This window comes from Arachis ipaensis, chromosome B03 (assembly GCF_000816755.2).
Source record: "Arachis ipaensis cultivar K30076 chromosome B03, Araip1.1, whole genome shotgun sequence".
Classification (NCBI taxonomy): Eukaryota; Viridiplantae; Streptophyta; class Magnoliopsida; order Fabales; family Fabaceae; genus Arachis; species Arachis ipaensis.
In genome coordinates, this window is record NC_029787.2 from 111,248,902 (window position 1) to 111,268,689 (window position 19,788).

Consider the following 19,788-nt stretch of genomic DNA (forward strand, 5'->3'; position numbering starts at 1 on the left):
ACTCCTAATACTTACAATAACATCCAAAGTGTCTTCATCCAATGATTTTTCCTTTGTGCTTTGGCGAGTCTCAACAAACATTTCTGCTTGAGTAGGTGGTTCATTATTTTCCTTAGAAGCAGCCTATAAGTCCAATTCAAATAACATTTAAATAGAGTTAAAAAGCACACCACACATACACATACAAATTCACAAAGAATAAAAAATTGTACCAATCTTACTCGTATTCTTGCAAAATTTATTGGTCTCTTTCGATGCCTAAATTTCTGTTGTGCCCTATTTTTCTTATTCTGCACAAACATTTTCTACATAACAAGAGACAAGTATTATTAAAAAAATCATCATATTTTACTCATATGTGTATATAATATAATTGCATAAACAATTACACTAAGTTTCACATGTCTTACCTTAACTTTCTCAGTTCTTCAATAAGCAATTAACTTGCGAAAATGACTTTCAGGTATGCTTTTAGGACATTTTTCAACATCTCATTAACACATTTGTATGGCAGAAAATGAGTTTGCTTTATTGTGGTCTTATACCTTCTCCAGTTGTCATTGATACGAGCAAGGGCCATCCTCTTTCCTTCAGTTGGAATAATAAATTTAGCCTATAAAACACAAATATTATTTGCTAGTAAGAATAAAATACATGTGTACATTTCCAAATAGTTTCTAAAAGAAACAAGACTAATATTCTCACTTGAACATATTCCCAAATGGCTTCTTTATCTTTAATCCCCTTCCAATTTGTGTAAATTAATGGACAAAAATCTGAATTCCTTGCCACTATGCCCAAAAATTTGCTCAAGTTGTTTACAGCTTCATCAGTAGGACCAATTGCCTCTCCTTCAATATCTAGAGTAATTTCATCTCTATCTTCCAACTGTCTTGCATGAATCTTCAAGCATTTTGTAGGTCCTCGTGTTTTCTTCACTGTTGTCTCTTTACAAAGATACTAATTATATACCATCCCTCTTATTGATTTATAAGATATTTAATTGAAAAAAAAGAAAAAAATTAAAGTAACCTTTTGAGTTGAATTTGGTCACGAAACAAAACTAAAGTAACAAATTACCAAATTCAATTCACAAATTGGAATTCAATTAACACATAAATTTTTAGAAATTTTGACAGCATTCTGGCAGTAAATAGGACATTTCTGAATTTAAACAAACAGCAAAATCAACCCATATAAACTCACTATAATCAAATCAGCACTAGTCATGATCAATTTATATGAATTAAATGGCAGCAAGCGAAAATAGCAATCAGCAGCAATATAAAAATTAGCATAATAAGGCCATCATCATCATTGCTTAATCAAAACAAGGCATGAAATCAGCCATTAACAAGGATAAAGCAGCACTATACAATTTGAAACAGTAATACAACTACCATCATTTGTCAATTAAAACAGGAAGCTTTTCTATGATATCTATCTTAGCTTTGTCAATTTCTATACCCTTGCTTGAAACCTTATGCCCAAGAACAATTCCCTCAGGTACCACAAAATGGTATTTTCCTAATTTAAAACTAAATTAGTTTCTTGGCATCTTTTCAAGACAAGAGTTAGATAATGCAAGCAGGTATCAAAGAAATTGCCAAAGACAGAAAAATTATCCATGAAAACCTCTAAAATTTTTCTACCATATCAAAAAATATGAAAAGTATACACCTTTGAAAAGTAGCAGGGGCATTGCACAGTCCAAAGGGCATTCTTCTGTAGGCAAAGACTCCAAATAGATAGGTGAAGGAGGTATTTTCTTGGTCCTTGGGGTCCACCACTATCTGATTGTATCCAGAGTACCCATCCAAGAAGCAGTAATAAGCATGGCCAGCCAATCTTTCTAACATCTGATCAATGAAGGGAAGAGGGAAGTGGTCCTTCTTTGTAGCATCATTCAGCCTTCTATAGTCAATACACATCCTCCACCCTGTCACTGTTTTTGTAGGGATGAGTTCATTATTCTCATTAAAAATGACAGTCATGCCTCCTTTCTTTGGTACCACTTGCACTGGGCTCACTCAAGAGCTATCAGAAATTGGGTATATGATTCCAGCATTCCATAACTTTATCACCTCCTTTTGAAATACTTCCTTCATGGTTGGGTTAAGCCTCCTTTGAGGTTGTACCACTGGTTTTGAGTCTTCTTCTAGCAGGATCTTGTGCATACAGATGGTAGGGCTTATACCCTTGATGTCATCAATTGTCCACCCCAAGGCTATCTTGTGAGTTTTCAACACCCCAATCAATTTGGCTTCCTCTTGCTTGCTTAAGGATGAATTTATGATTACTGGAAGGTTAACCTCTCCACCAAGGAACACATATTTGAGATGAGAAGGGAGGGGTTTCAATTCTTGCTTTGGTGCCCCTTCCTTCTTAATTTCACTTGAACCTTCCCGTGCTTGTGCCTCTTGTGAATCTTCCTCTTGTATGTCTTGAGCTTCCCCCTCATGGTCTTCACATTAATCTGCTTCAAGTGCTTCTTCAACCAAATTTTCTATCATTTCCACTCTCATATGCTTTTCTTTCTCAGAGGGATATTGCATTACTTTAAAGACATTTATGATCATTTGCTCATCGTGCACCTTGAGAATCATTTCACCTTTTTCCACATCAATGATAGCCCTTGCCGTGGCTAAGAAGGGTCGCCCCAAGATAATCGAGTTGTGTACATCTTCTTCCATGTCTAAAATGACAAAATCGGCAGGGAAGATGAATTCTCCAACCTTCACCAATAAATTTTCTACAACTCCATTAGGTATCTTGAGTGATCTATCTGCCATTTGAAGTGACATTCTGGTGGGTTTAACTTCTTCTATTGCAAGCTTTTTCATCATTGAAAGAGGCATCAAATTGATGCTGGCACCTAAATCACAGAGAGCTCTTTCCAATGTCATATTGCCTATGGTGCATGATATGATGAAGCTCCCTGGGTCTTTGAGTTTTGGTAGAATGCCTCTTTGAATTAATGCACTGCACTCTTGGGTCAAGATCACAGTCTCCTTTTCATTCCAACTTCTCTTCTTATTGATGAGTTCCTTGAGAAATTTTGCATACAATGGCATTTGCTCCAAAGCTTCAGCAAGTGGGAGGTTAATTTCCAGCTTCTTGAAAACCTCTAAGAACTTGAAAAATTGCTGGTCTTTGATCTCCTTCTTCAACCTCTGAGGGTATGGCAGAGGAGGAATATATGGCTTCACCTCATTTTTTTTTCTTGTGGTTGCTCTTCCATGACTTGCTTTTCCTTCTTTGAAGTTTGTGATTCCTCCTCCTTCTTGGAACTTTTTTGATCATTCTTGTCTTCTTCTGCTTGTTTCTTTTTAGCACCATTGTTATTTTCCACAGTCTTTCCACTCCTTAGCTACACAGCTTTACATTTCTCCCTTGGATTAGGGATTGTATCACTTGGAAAAGCATTAGTTGGCCGTTCAGCTTGTCTGGCCAATTGCCCCACTTGTCTTTTGAGATTTCTCATCGTGGCTTCTTGTCGCTCTTGTCCTTTGACTAGGCCTTCTTGCCCTTTGGCTAGACTTTGTGTAGTTTGAGCAAGTGCTTGTGTGGTTTAGGTAAGGGCTTGTAAGCTTGCTTCAATATTTGAGATCCTGGTTTCTTGATGGTTAATGGATGGTATGTTGGGGTATGATTGTTGTTGCTAGAAGTTATTTGGGATGTTGAGGTGGGTGTTTTGTGAGTTGAATGGTGGTGTGAAGTTGTTTTGGTGGACTTGTGAATTGTTGTGGGGTTGCTGATATGAGTTTTGTGGTTTTTTGTATTGGTTAGTGTTATTGGATGAGTGATTTTGGTTATTTGTGTTGCGGGAGTTGTTGGAATTGTGGTTTCTTTTTCCTGAATTCTGATTATCTCCCCACCTCAAGTTGGGATGGTTATTCCATGATGAATTGTATGTATCACCATGGAAGTCATTCTGAGAAGAGCTTGAGGTGTTATGCATGTACTGAACTTGCTCTGGTTGCTGCTCATTGTTGCATTTCTCAAAAGCTTCTTCACCTTGGCCCATTCACTTGAAGGTTGACTTGCTATGTTCACTACAGCCAATTGAAGTCCATCTATTCTCTTTACCATCATCTCCATTTATTGTTGGTGCATCAATTTGTTCTGTGCCAAGATAGTATCCACACCCTCAAGCTCCAATACACCTTTCTTTGGAGTTTGAATTGGTTGGCATTGCCTTTGATGAGAGTAGAAGTATTGGTTATTGGCCACAGTGTCAATAAGATTCTGAGTTTCTTCGGCTGTTTTCATTAGCTGAAGTGAACCTCCTGCTGAGTAGTCCAATGCCTCTTGTGCTTTTAGAGTTAAGCCCTCATAGAAGTTCTGAAGTCTCACCCATTCACTGAACATGTCAGGTGGGCATTTCCTTATCAAGGCTTTGTATCTCTCTCAGGCCTCATAAAGTGATTCTCCATCCATAAAGTTTGCACTTCTTTTTTTAGCCGGATGATTCTCTAAGGTGGGTAGAATTTAGCTAGAAATTTGCTCACCAAAGCATCCCAGTTATTGATGCTTTCCTTGGGAAATGTCTCCAGCCATTGAGATGCCTTGTCCCTCAAAGAGAATGGAAATAACAGCAACTTGTAGATATCTGGATGCACACCATTTGTCTTGACTATTTCACATAGACAGATAGGTGTTGATTTGGGTCTTCAAGAGGACCCCCTCCATAAGAGCAATTGTTCTGCACCAAAGTGATACGTTGAGGCTTCAACTCAAAGTTATTGGCATGGACAATTAGAGTGAGTATGCTGCTTCCACAGTTCTTTGCATTAGGAATGGTGTATGAAGCCAGCACCCTTCAAGGTGGACAATTATTGTTAGCAACATCCTCAGGAGGGTTATGCAGATTGTCCTCCATGACTTGATCTTCTCCTTCTGAGTCCTCTTCACTGATTACCCCCTTCTCTCTTGCTTCTCTTCTCAATCTCAAGAAGGTTCTCTCTGGTTCAGAATCAAAAGAAGTAGATGCTTCCCTCCTTCCTCCTGGCATGCACAATCACAAACAAACCAAGTGAAAAATGTACACTCTGATGACAGAGTGTTGTTAGAGGTTAGATGACACAAAGTGTCGAGCAGTTAATGTGCTTAAAACAAAATAAAAGAGAAATTCTTAATCTAGACTACCACCAACTTAGTCATTGTTAACCTTTATCAATCCCCGGCAACGGTGCCAAAAACTTGATACGTGAAAATTAGATTTCACACATATGAACTACCAGCAAGTATATCAGGTCGCATCAAGTAATAAAACTCACTGAGAGTGAGGTCAATCCCACGGGGATTGGTGGATTAAGCAATTTTAGTTAAGTGATGTTCTAGTTAGGCAAACAATTTTTGGTGTGATTTCTTGTTATCTTAAGCATGAAAGTAGAATGCAGGAATATAAATGACAAGAATTTAAATAAAAAAAAGTAAAAGAAAATGAATTAAATGACTGGAAATGTAAGAGCAAAAACTTAAAGTGCAAGAAAGTAAGAACTGAAATGTAAATGACTGAAGCTTAGATTGCAAGTAAAAGCTAAAATGTAAATAACAGAAGCATAAATTGCAAGAAAGTAACAACTGGAATGTAAATGATTGAAACTTAAAGAGCAAGAAAGTAAAGTTGCAGGATCTAAATTGCAGTGAAAATTAAATTGCATGAATTATAAAAGGAATTGGGTTTGGGGAATCAAAACAGCAGTGAACAATTTTAATTAAAGTAAATGCAGAGAGATCTAAACTGAAGAAATTCAAGGAAAATGATTCATCAGGGATTAGAGATACTATAATCCATCATTAATCAAATGGGTCTCAACTCCTTTCTCAATCATAAGAGTAGATCTATGACGGATTGAAATTGATTGGATCCCAATTCCTTGGTAATCCAATTTTTCTAATCACAATCACTCTTGCCAATTCCTTGATCTAATTGTCATGAGAAGAGTTAGAGCACATTCTCTCATCCATAAGCCACACAAACTCTCAAAACATCAATTCCTCCCGAATGGTGTTGGTTAAGAGAATTGTGAAGAATAGAGCTCCAATTCTAATGCAAGTGATTCCCCTTCCGAGGCTCACACAAGCATTCAGTAGAATTAAACCCCCTTCAGGAGTGAATAATTCACAACCAAAATAGAAGTTAGCCTATAGCTACCCAAATGAATTGATAAGAAAAAGAATTTCATTGATTCATTATGATTACAATAGAGCTCCTCCCCCTAATAAAAATGGGATTTAGTGACTCATAGCTCTAAGTATCAACAGCAATCTCAAACTGGAAATTAAACTGAGCATTTAAAAGACAAATAAAACTGTAAACATAGATGAAACTGGAAAAGTGATACAGATTCTCAGTAAAAAGTAAAATTCAAAAATGCAAAAGTACAAAAAAGATCGAAAATAAAAAGAAGATGAAAAAAGTAGATCCCGAAGAAGATCCTTATGATTCCAAATGTCCCCTATTTATACTAGTTCAGTGGTTGCTTCAGGTGTACTTCCTAGTTGCTCTAAAGTGGGCTTTCTTTTTAGTTGGACCAATCAGCTCCCAGGAGAACGTAGCGCTTTCAGAAAAGCAGAGCGTTCTTGCATCCACGCGTACGCGTCACCCACACGTACGCGTCGATCTTGTTTCTGGCACTTGTCGCGCGTACGCGTCATATACGCCTACGCGTCCTTTGTAGTGCTCTCCCACGCGTATGCGTCCTCCACAAGTACGCGTGGATGTCAAAATGTCACTTTCACGCTGCCGCTCTATCCACGCATTTGCGTGAACCTTCACCAATGCCACACCCACGCGTACGCGTCGCCAGCCAAACTTAGAATCCAACTTTGAAGGTTGTCGCAGGCGCTCTTTGAACGAGAGCGTAGCGCTCTTGGCTGAAGAGCGCAGATCCCTCCCACGCGTACACGTCATCCACGCATACGCGTGGCCCTTCGAAAATGTTGTTCCACGCGTACGCGTCACCTACGCGTAGCTGAAGAATGTAGAGCTCTTTGAAAGAGAGCGTAGCGCCAGGGGTGTGCTGCAGCGGAATGTAGCGTTCTTCAAATGAGCGTAGCGCTCTTTCTACCCTGCCATGATCACAAAACAACATCTCATCAAAGCTTCACATCTCAAATTTTTATAAGTCAAGTTTTTAACACTTTTCTTATGTCATTTGCATAGAATCAACCACAAAATCACTTAGCCTTTGACATCTTAATGTATAATGAGAACTTCATTCAAATGCTTATTTATTTTGAATAAAATGCATGAAATTAAGCTAAAACTACTTACACTAACTAGCTAATCTAAAACAAAATGCGGATGCATCAGTATGCGTGGGTCACGCATACGCGTGACCACCTTGGTGTTGAGAGTGTGCAATTGAGCGCTAATTCGAGCGCCACTTCTCCCAGGGCAGCACCAATCTTCATAAGAATTCTTTGTTTTGTGCTTTTTGCTTCTTCTTTCTATCATTTCCTACAACGTTAATCAACTCAAAGATATCAAAACAATATACAACTTAAGTATAAAAACACTCATTAATTAAGCATTATGAATTAGTTTTTGTCATGAAAAAGCATAGAAAAATACAACATGATGCTCATGCATCACAACACCAAACTTTAACTTTTCTTGTCCTCAAGAAAATAAAGAATCATGCAATAAATTTTGACAATCCAAGGTGAGAAGAGTAGCAATTTAATGTTCATGGTTGGTTAGTTTACTATGCATGCAACAATCACAAAAGAAATTTAAATGATTGATATTTCTATCTAGCTCACTTTTTGAAATCTTTTCTTTTTATTCCTTCCTTGAAATCTTTTACTATTCATGCTCTCTCTCTCTCTTTCTCTTTGATTAATGAGCTGAAATACTCATAACTAGGGCTTATATGTGATGGGCCTTGGGCCTAACTTGGGCCTGGTTCGTATTTTGGTTTGTTTGGCCCAATTTTGGCCAAAACCTTTAAGATTAGAGTTTTAATTCGTATTTTAAATATTTCTATCTGTCCAAATTAAAAATTTTAAATTCTTAACCTTATTCACTTATAATTAATTTTTTGCTCACAGTATCGAACAAATTTAAGCCGGTACAACCATTGTTGTCGATAGTATCCACTTTATTTTCCGCAATTGGCTATATTTTTGCGCCCAATCTTATTTTCCAACTTAATTTTCACCAAAAAAAATTTAATTTATAAATTTTTAATTTATTGACCTTATATACTCATATTTAGTCTATTAATTAATTATTTATCACTTTTATCGGATTTTACATCCCCTGTGGCACTCCCATGTTTGGATCACTTCTAGGGGCTAGTTTTTTACTAGGGCATGGCACACCCTTTCTTGGTTGGGCAGGGCGTGGCACACCCACTTCTTGGCGTGGCATACCCTCTATTTGAATGGCTCCCATGGACTTGTCTTGGTGAGAAATTTAGGCTTTTGAGCATGTAGAATTGAAGCTGGGCATGTAGGAGGGTTTTTGGGCATGCCACTTGCTTGTCTAGGCATGGAACGCCATGTCTTGGGTGTTTTGGGTGTGATACTTGATGTCTTGGGCATGGTATGCCATGCATTTTTTTTCCCGACGCTGATTTTTGAACTGCAAAGATGAGGGTCGTTCGCAGCTCAAACTGAATGTCCACTATAAACATATACATATCTTGTGAAGCTCTAGATGTTATCTTTTTAACGCCACTAGAAATGCCTAATTTGAACATTTCTAGCTCAAGTTTTGATCGTTGGACTATGAAAAGGTCAGGATGGACAACATTTATAAATTTGGTCCCAGGGTTGATTTCTTGCTTGGGTGTGGCATGCCCTGTAACATCCTACCACGCTGAGTCTTATGCTATAGTCATAAAACTAAGGTGGCAAGATATTACGACCTCTAAAAATAAAATCATATATATAATATAAGTGAAAAAGGTTTTATCTAGGAGCCTTTTGAAGGAAAGATAAACAAAAGCGTTAAACAGAAAAGCGCATCACTCGTGTAAGCGATAAACGTAAACCGGATAGGATAAGAGTAAAGCAAGACATAAATACATAAAAGAAGAGTTTTAAGATACAGATAACAAAGATTCTGACTCGGCTCACAAAGTTAAAACTGACCAGAGCATATATACATATATACAAGATAAAACCTGAAAAGCCCAAAAGACAATTTACATAACCTATTTCTCCAAATCAACCTCTAAGAGAGATACAGCATAATATACATATACAATGGAGATATAAGAGTATCTATATACACATCAGAACCAAAATAAAATCCCAAAACACAAAAATTTTTGCTTTCAGAAGCTCCCAGTATGTCTCAGTGAGGTGTCTCATGTCCTACATCTGAAAACCACAAAATATGTATGGAATAAGAATCAGAGGTTCTCAGCATGGTAACGGTGCCCACATAACTAACGTATAATATCACGGAAAAGCAAGGCAATCCTAGAATTTTCGATAAAAGATTCAAACTTAAAACTAAAATTTAAGACCATAAAATAAGGCGAGGTATCTAATTTTAAGGATTCTTGATTTTTATTACAATTCTAACATAAGTCCCTAAGTTCACTGCCTTTTCTCCAACCCTTCGAAATATTGGTGCACAGACAAACAATGCATACAAGGAAAACACAAGTAGTTTACAGTTACAGCAAACAGAACATATAGCAGTTAAGCATTGATAAACCATTATTTTATGATTTATACTGTGTTTAATTGAGTGGTTTTTATCAATTCTTTACCTGCTTATTCATATGATTTGCATGATTTTACAATTCCTTCCTAGTTGAGTTCTATGGTTGAAAACTTGCTTCCTAGGAACCTCTAATTATGTATTTTAGTTCTTCTTTATACCATTCGATGTCGTGATCCGTGTGTTACGTGTTTCAGGCTTCATAGGGCAGGAGTGGCTTAGAGAATGGAGAGGAAGCTTGCAAAAATGGAAGGAACACAAGAAACTAAGGAGATGACCAGCGAACACTAACGCGAGCGCGTGCTTCACGCAAACGCGCAAAATGAAGAAAATCGCAGCGACGCGAGCGCATGCCTGACGTGAACGCGTGGATTGGAGTCTGTACGAATGACGCGAACGCGTGGACGACGCGTATGCGTGACAAGGAAAATCACTGAATGACGCGAACACGTTGACGACGCGTATGCATGACCTGCGCGATCTGCAGAAATAACAGAATACGCTGGAGACAATTTCGGGCCGCGTTTTAACCCAGTTTTCGGCCCAGAAACACAGATTAAAGCTAGGGAACATGAAGAGACTCAAGACGCATCTATACGTATCAACACACATTCACATACATTGATATTAGGATTACTTTTAGTTTTAGATCGGAATCTAGATTTGCCTTACATTCATAGTTTATGCTTTTGCTTTGGATTTTGGATGTTGAAGAGTTATCAGCTCCGTTGAAGTTATTACTTTAGTTTGCTTCCTTATTCCTTTACTCTTTTCAGTTTCTCATTAACCCTATTCAGATAAGTATGTTGCATTTTGGATTTATTAATATATAGAGTTACTTTTACCTTTAATTAATTTTAAATCTCTATTTTATTTCATTTTAATTATGTCTTCCTATATTTTTATGAGTATTAAATCCATGTCATTGGAGTAGTTTTTCTACTTGACATGGGGGTTGATTAAGAGGAGACACTTGAGTTAGAAGGCTTAAGTGTTGATTAAATTGAACGTTGTTGGCTAGTTCTGTATTTACTAATGCTAGACCTTCCTAAGGGAGAGGACTAGGATTTGCGAATAAGGGTTAGCTTAATCACTTGACTTTCCTTTATTTAGTAAGGGTTAACTAAGTGAAAACAACAGTCTCTTTAATACTACACTTAAGAGACCCCAACAAGGATAGAACTTTCAATTAATCATTCTCCCAGTCAAGGCTTTTTATTTAGAATATCAATAATTATTCTTAGTTTATTTTTATTGCTTTAATTATTCAATTGCTCATCATTATTCAACTCTCAAAAACTCTCCCCAGTCAAGGCCTTTTAATATTAATAATAATTCTTAGTTTATTGCTTTAATTTACAGTTATTTTAAATTGCTCATTATCCAACTTAAACTTTCTTGAAAATTACTAGTTAATAAATTAGCACCCTTTCCTGCAACTCGTTGGGAGACGACCTGGGACTCATACTCCCAGTATTTTTAATTCTGATTTTTGTGACAACCCTTTTTAAATTGATAAGCGGATTTTACCTGGTTAAGAACTGTACTTGCAATGCATTTCATTTATTAATTTCTTAACTGGTCAATTTCTGCCACCATCAATTTTTGGCGCCGTTGTCGGGGAGTTGTAATAGTGTGCTAGATTATTAATTAGTGTACATATTTTTATTTATTTGCATATTTTATTTTTATTTTGTTATCATGAGCTATATGTCTTTCTCATTGAATGACGCGTTCATTGCCTGATCCGAGCTTAGCCGCTTTTGATCCTGAAATTGAAAGAACTCTTTCACGTATTAGGCGAGCTCGACGTCGGTTAGCCTCTGAGGGTGGTGAAGTGATTGTTATCGATTCACCAGTCTCATCTGAGGGCGAATCTGAACCGTCATCTGAGAGCGAGACAAGCTCCTTTACTACTGATTCAGTTGATTCACGTGCAGGTAACATGGCAGCACCTAGGAGGATTACTCTCCAGGAGGCAGGAGCCCCAGACTTCACCCTGCAACCGTATCAAGTGCGTCATCCAAATCTGGCTGCAGATTTTGAACTGAAGACTGCACTAATCAACTTGATGCCCAAATTTCATGGCTTACCTACTCAGGAGCCTATCAAGCACCTTAGGGACTTCCAGGCAGCCTGTTCTACTGTTAGGCATCATGGTACAGATGAAACCTCTATTCTGTTAACCGCCTTCCTGTTTTCTCTTGAGGGAAAGGCGAGGGAATGGTACTACACTCAACCTGAAGCGACTGTTACTAACTGGGATACGCTTAGAAGAGAGGAAAAATACTTTCCAGCTGAAGTTACTGATAGATTGAGGAAAGAGATTTCAATGATTATTCAAGGCGAATCCAAGACTCTCTACGAATATTGGGAGTGCTTCAACAATCTCCTAGACGCATGCCCCACCACATGATTGATAAGTTGGTGTTGATCAGCTACTTCACACAAGGCATGAAGCCTCAGGACAAGGCCACATTGGATGGTGCGAGTAATGGTTTCCTGAAAAAGTACAAGACTACAGATGAAGCATGGCAACTGATCGCTGACCTGGCTGAGTCTGCTCGGAACCACAAGCATAGGAACAACCATCCCAAGGTTGTTGCCGAAGTTTCCTCTAGCGCTGAAACTACTGCTCTTACACAGAGTATATGTGAAATGACCAACCTACTGAAAAAGATGCAGTTAAATCAACAACAAGCACATAAAGCTCAGCCTCCCCCACCACAACAAAGCCAACAGTTGGTTCCACAAAGAGTATGTGGTATCTGTGCTGATTATAGTCATTATACTGATGAATGTTCACAGCTCCAACAGAAAGACAACACTGTGGCAGCCACTCATAACTTCTATGACCGTCCAAATCAAGGATACAATCAACAAGGTGGCAACTACAACCAAGGTGGAAACTATAACCAAGGATGGCAAGACAAATCCAACCAAAGTTGGAGGGACAACTATAACAGAGGAGGCAGAGATAACAATGGAAACCAGAGGTGGAATAACAACAACAGGCAGCAGAATCAGAATCAACCTTACAGAGCACCTCACCTACGACAATCTCAAGGATCCCAGCATAACCAACAACAAGTTCCCCAGATCACCTATCCTAATTCCTCATCAAATGATGAGATGCTTCGTTCTCTTGCACAAGGACAACAAGATATGCAGACACAGCTAAACTCTACTTTAAATGGTCTGAATGCCACTTTACAAGCTCTCACCTCCAGGATAGATTCATTACCTAATCCCGCACATCAAGCATGAATATCAGTTACACAAACCCACGAATACAAAACCAAACAAGACACATAAATGCATATGATGCATGCCTTTCCTACTGGCCATGAGACATGTGTCGGTTACTTTGCCAGAAGCTGACACATCTGGTAGCTAACCTGAAAATTGTCCTCTTGAAAATCGGTGGGTGGTTCACCACCACGAACCCCACCATTGCGAGCGGTACACCACTACGAACCCCACCATTGCGAGCGGTACACCACCACGAACCTCGCGAGATCTTCAATTGGAAAACAACACACACACACATGGGCGGTAAACCACCACGAACCCCACATACGTCTTGACACTGGGCAAGCGTTAAACCACCATGATCCTTGCCAGGTCAAAACTCAAGAAAAATCAATTTTATTTTCACATTCATTATAAATCATTCACACCTCCATTCCCAATCATATCTCATTCATCACAAATCTTAATATCAATACCATTTACGTCATACTATAGTTATTATTTTCCAACAAAATCATTCATCGTTATAACTCACCCCAAACCTCTACCCTCTACTCCATTGGCTCTAAATTCATGACGGTAAACACTCTTTTTTAATTTACCCACGACCTCTCGTGCTTATCCCAAAGTATAAACACTAGCTATCATACTTTTCATAGGTTTTACAGAGGTTTGGAAGGCTAGAGGAATGATTTAAAACGTTTAAAAAAATACATTTTCAAAAAAACTGGGGGTCCATGTATGCGGCACCCTACTCGCATATGTAGAAAGCAATTTTGGAAACTCTTCCGTACGTGTCACTGGTTTACGTACTAGAGCCCCTCAACCCGAGAGCTATGCCTGCGTCGCATGTGCCCCTCACATACGCGTGCATAGCAGAAGTTGCAAAAATGCTGCTATATCCAGAATTCCTATTTTGTATACTAAACTTCCAACGCGCATAACTTTTTTATTTTAAAATATTTTTCACCCGTTCTTTAAACGGTGTAAACCTCTCAAACCAAATTTTCATTCTATACAAGTTTGATAAAAAACGGAGCTCCGGAGGCTGAGTTATGGCTCATCGAATTTGGCCAAAAATCAAATATTTCTTTAAAATTCTAAACCTTAACTTTCAAAACATTTAAACCTCAAACCCTTTTAAAACTTACCAAATATGCGTCAACCAAGTTCAACCATTCCTCAACACTCTTCATTTACTCTATAACTCACCAATTCACATTCCCATGCTCAATTATTCATCAAGCTATCATCTTCATAGTTCATTATTATCAACCATTCATTAATTTCAATATCAAACATCAAAACTCCACATCTCATACTCATACAATAACTAATCAATCCAACCAACCAATTCAACACCCATATACATCAAATTCAACAATTATCCTCATTATCTACTAATCACAACAATTCACATATTCATCCTATCCTACGATCAACTAGCCTAAGTTTTTACAGAAAAGGTACATTATATTTTAATTACGAGAAGCTGAAACCATACCTTAGCCGATTTCTCTCTAAGCCACAAGGCACTGCAAGCCCTCGATACACAAGTTCCAAACCTTCACCAAGTGAGTTTTCAGCACTGAATACCCGAGCTCAAGCCTCCAACATCATCATTATTATTCCAATTCACATTTATACAACCTAATTTCACACAATTACATACACAACCACTAATTTCACTATCCAATCATATATAATTAAAGAATTCACAAGAGTTATGATTTCATTACCATTACCTACAAGCAATTGGGTAAAACCCGATAATTTTCTGTTGTCAGAGTTCACCTAAATCATCAAAATTATTCAATTCTTCAATACCCAAAACTCTAAATTTTCGAAACTGATATGAGAAGATTTGGGTGAGAAAACTCAAGTTTCTTACCAAATTGTTTAGCAGTCTTCTAGAGGATTCAGAGACGAATGTGTGGTCGCTGACAGCTCGTCAATCGGAGCTCCGGATTGAAAGTTATGTGAAATTGAAATTTGAGTTGAAAAAGGAGTTAAGGGTTTAAGGTTTTGCTGCTGCTCTTCAACGTGATTTAAGTGAAATGAAGGGGGAAGTAGGCTGAATTTCGCTTTTATATGTTGGCCATGGGTCTGGTTTGGGTTCGGTCTAACTGGTGTGATCCGTTGGTCCAATTTTGAGCCAAAATCTTTAAAATTAGTGTCAAAATTCATATTTTAATTATTTCTACTTCTTTAAACTATAAATTTTAAGTTTTTAATTTTTAAATAATAATTATTTAATTGGTTAATCATTTACTAATTACCTGGGATTTACACGCCCTTCTTTTTGTTCTTAAGGAGTAGAACGCCCTCCTTCTTAATTTGCTTCCAGGGCTTGAATTTTGGTCAAGGCATGGCACGCTTGTCTCTTCTCGTGGGATACCCTTGCTTAGTTCCATAGCGCATGGAACGCCCTTCCTCTGCTTAGGTGCATGGCTTGCATGTATTGACTCTTACATTCTTGGCTCTCCATTCTTCATGCTAAACCTTGCTCCTTTATTAACGTCTCTTTGCTACGTGATTTACTTCTCTTTTGATCATAACTCTTTGAAAACACTTAGCAAACCTCAGTAGCACAAGATACTTAAAAGTGGTAAGGTTAGAAGAAAAAAACTATAATTAAACCTGAGAAAATAATGAATTAAAGCAAAAAAAAATAACCAATGATGCGAATGCATCACAACACCAAATTTAAAATTTTGCTTGCCCCAAAAAAAAAAAGAAAAGAAAAGAATTGAATGAATGAAGGAGAATTAAATCTTCTTGAAGCTCGTGCCCTCTTAAGAGTGGGGTTTAGCATATCATGTAGTTATAAATGGATTCTCTTCTTTCTTAATGAATCTTGAAGTTTTAAGAGTAAAGAATCCTTTAGAACCGAGGCTCGGATGATATTATGAGATCTTTTCTTTAAACTTTGATTGATCCTTGAATCCTTTATTTATAATAGAAAGAACCTTTTTAGTTGACAACTCTATGTATTCTATCTCAAGGTAACTCTTGATAGTGGGCTTTCAATCAATAATCCCGGGTTAGTTGGCCCAAGTGACCGGGTGATGAAGTATGCCATAGATCTAATTACCCAAATCTTTCCTTGACATGGTCTCACCAGAAGCATATATCCAAAGTTTTTATTTCCCAGATATTGGTGCCAGAGCTTCTTTGGACTTCTATATGTCTTGTTTCAAGGCAGCTCTTGATTGTGGGCTTTCGATCGATAATCCCGAGCCCATTGGCCTAAGTTATCGGGTGATGAAGTACCCATCGGATCTAATCACCCAAGCCTTTTCTTAGACAATCGACACCACAGGCACATAACTGGGTCTTAACCATTGATGTCCAGAGCTTTGTAACTTTTGCTTTTCTTTTGATCTTTCATTTTTTTCTTTTCTTTTGGCTGTTTCTTTTCTCTCTTTTTCTTTTTCTTTTCAATTTAACTCAAGAATCTTCTTTTTTCTTTGTTTAGAGACCTTATAATACTTTTCTAAGTCTCTGTTCATGAAGAATCATTCTTCTCTTTTCTCCGAGATCATTAATATTTTACCACAATTTATAGAATATAATCACATGGTTATGGACCACCACTTTTCATAAGAAGACTTATTTATTAGATTCAATCTTTTTTTCATCAAAATAACTCTCTCTCATGATGATTATAAGGTTCAGAAGATAAGTTTAGTAGCAAGTTTGGATAATGCAAATAAAGGAAACATGCATGATGCTTGAGTAAGAGAAAGAAAAGTCAATGAAAACGGATGGGAAGAAGAAAAATGCTAACCACCTTACACCAAATTTCCTCAATCACTCTCTGTCCTTGTTGCCCTCTTTATTCTTTTTCTTGATCTTAATTGTAATACCAAACTTAGAGTTTGGCCATGTACAGATTGGTGAACACCAAACTTAGGGTTTGGTCATATGATAAAGTAGTGAAGAGTATGATGGGACATAGAATACTAAGTATTTGTTGTGTTACGTGATACATGTATAAGAAGAAAACAATGATGGTAGCAAAAGTTTTTGAAAATTATTTTTAAAAATTAAAATCAATAAAAAAAAACTATGAGTAAAAAGCAAAAATTAACTAAGATCTAATTCATTCATTAAAACATTTTTTCTCTTTTTCAATTGGTTAAAAGAAAGGACTTTAATAGAGGATAGAAGAAACTACTCACTGATTGGGATGCCTCCCACAATATTACTACCTCTTTGTGAACAACCTCATTTGTTTTGGGATTAAGCCTTCTCTGTGCTTGCACCCAAGGTTTTGAATCTTTTTCCAGTGATACTTTGTGCATGCATATCGTGTGGCTCATTCCCTTTTCTTCAAAAATTGACTGCTTTGGAGAGTTTACAATGGCTTCTTCCTTGAGAACTTCTCAGATTAATGGACTAGGGTGTGGGCTCTCAATGTTAATAGACTTGCATTTCTCTCTAAGATTAGGTACTATGCTACTTGGAGAGAAAATTGCTTGCTTCTCTGCCAATTACTTGGCAATTTGTCCCATTTGCTTCTCCAAATTGTCGATAGAGGTTTCCTAATTTTTGAAGTTTGTTCTTGTTTCTTGCATAAAATCTTGGGTTTTTTTAACAAACTTAGAAATAGTTTGAGACAATCTTTCTATCTTGTTCTAAAAAAAAAAAACTCAGCCACAGTTTGTGATATTTTCTCTACAGCAAGCTCAAAGGAATTTTGGAATTGCATTTGGCTCTTTTTTTGGGATGCAACATCGGAGAAATATTGTTCTTGATTTCACCAGCCATCATTGGGGTGACTCCCCCATCCAAGAAAGTACTCATGTAGCTCACACTCTTCATTCATCTATGTTCTTCCACACAAGTCACACGTAGGGACTTGTGAATCCTTTAGTTGCTCTATTTGTGCTTTGAGCAAGAAAACTTATTGAAACATGTAGTTATTGATTGCAAGGATGGTATTCATTGCTTTCTTATACACAAATACCAAACTTATTAAAAAGTACCATGTGGAAAATTTTGAAAAGAAGTAATATGGAATAGTAAAAAGAAAACAAAACAAACAATAAAACAGGATCTAATTTAGTAATTTAACCCAACGTATAATGTCAATCTTTATTAATTCTCGGTAACGGTGTCAAAAACTTGATGAGTGCAAAGTGAAGCTCACGAGTACCGCAAAGTGCACCAGATCATTCAAGTAATACCACGATGAGTGGATATCATTTCTACGAAAATTAACGGATTGAGCATGCAAATATCGAATTAAACTACTAATTAAATCAATAAAATCTAGAATTGTTAAGTGCATCTTGAAGACTTGCTGGAAAAGTAAAAGCTTGAAGGAACTTAAAAGCTAGGGTTTTGATTTGCTTGAGGTAGTACGTGTGATTGTTAGAGGAAAATATATATGATGGAAAAGTCAAGGGTTTTAGGAACGCTTAAGTTTTTAGAAGAATTAAACTTTGTTTTCTCTATTCAAAGCAAGCGAGGATTATTCACAACGAATCTTAATTAACTGATTTCTAATGTCTTGGCTCCTCAGTTTTTTCTCAATTAATCAACAGCCAATGTCTTGGTCAATTGATTAACCGAAGAGGTTAAGTGTAAAAACCGATTCAATTCTACATAAGATTCAAGAGTAGTCCTCAAGTCAGATTATATGTCACGTATTCAAGCTAGTCCTGTCCAATTGAATTTTATGCAGAAACACAAATTTCGAAAATCATCCTAATCTAAATTATGTCACGTATTCAAAACTAGGATAATAAAAAATCATGTGCTATGTCGCATGCTTTAAAAATGCTATGTTTAGTCAATTTAGAAATTCATGTGAAAGGGTTTTCAAGCACAATTAGGATATAAGCTCTGTCGAGTCAATAAACGAATTTAAAACAGAATTAGCACACTTGTCGAAACTACTAATCCTTTAAGGATGAAGAACGAAATACTCAATCATAAACAGATCAATACAAGCTTTAAAACAAAAGGAAACTTAGATTAATAATTCATAGAAAATAGAAACAAAGCCTCTAACCATTTGACAAAGGATTAATGACTCATGGAGAATGCAAAAACACAAAAGTGAAAAGTCTGCCGAAAACTCTCTGTGTGTTCTCTCTGTGAATGTAATTCACTTATTATACCTAGGTTTTTCTCTAATTCAAATTCAAATTCTAATCTTATCTTAATCAGAACAACTAAGATAGTCTGTAACTAATTTAAATCTTAAATTTCAAAACAGAATAAAAAAGCATTCAAAACTAATTAACTACAGAATTTTCTTTAATCTTCAAATCAAAATCAAATCTTTAAGGTTGGACTTGTGATGAATCAACACTGGTCAATACAAGTTTTGGGCTAGTGTGGCATGCCCACACTCCTCGTGGCACGCCTGGTATGGAAAATACTGCCAGGGCTTGAAATTGTTAGGGTGTGGCACGCCCTTTCCTTGGCATGGCACGCCCTCTCTTGGTTTGGCCCAGGCATTGCACGCCTTACTTCCCCCATGGCACGCCCAAGTTTGGATCACTTATAGGGGCTGGTTTTTTACTAGGGCGTGGCGTGCCTTTTCTTGGTTGGCCAGGACGTGGCACGCCCTCTATTTGAATGGCTCCCAGGGGCTTGCCTTGGTGAGAAATTTAGGCTTTTGGGCGTGTAGAATTGAAGCTGGGAATGTAGAAGGGTGTTTGGGCGTGCCATTTTCTTGTCTGGGCATGGCACGCCATGTTTTGGGTGTTTTGGGTGTGCCACTTGCTATCTTGGGCGTGGCACGCCATGCATTTTTTTTCTCTCAACGTTGATTTTTGAACTGCAAAGATGAGGGTCATTCGTAGCCTAAACTAAACGTCCACTATAAACAT

The 19,788-nt window shown here is 37.3% G+C and overlaps 1 protein-coding gene across 1 annotated transcript; it reads right to left on the reverse strand.

Moving 5' to 3' along the window:
* Nucleotides 2,472–4,101, reverse strand: LOC107633554. The gene is made up of 2 exons (XM_016337167.1): nt 3,922–4,101; nt 2,472–3,173 (listed from the first exon to the last, which is right to left on the reverse strand). The coding sequence occupies exons 1-2, from the start codon at nt 4,099–4,101 to the stop codon at nt 2,472–2,474; spliced, it is 882 nt and encodes a 293-aa protein (XP_016192653.1).

Coding starts and splice junctions, on each gene's coding strand:
- LOC107633554 (XM_016337167.1), bottom strand. CDS start 4,101: ATGGAGATGATGGTAAAGAGAATAGATGGACTTCAATTGGCTGTAGTG. Junction 3,174..3,921: donor TTCTCAGAATGACTTCCATG/GTGATACATACA, acceptor CCATACCCTCAG/AGGTTGAAGAAGGAGATCAA.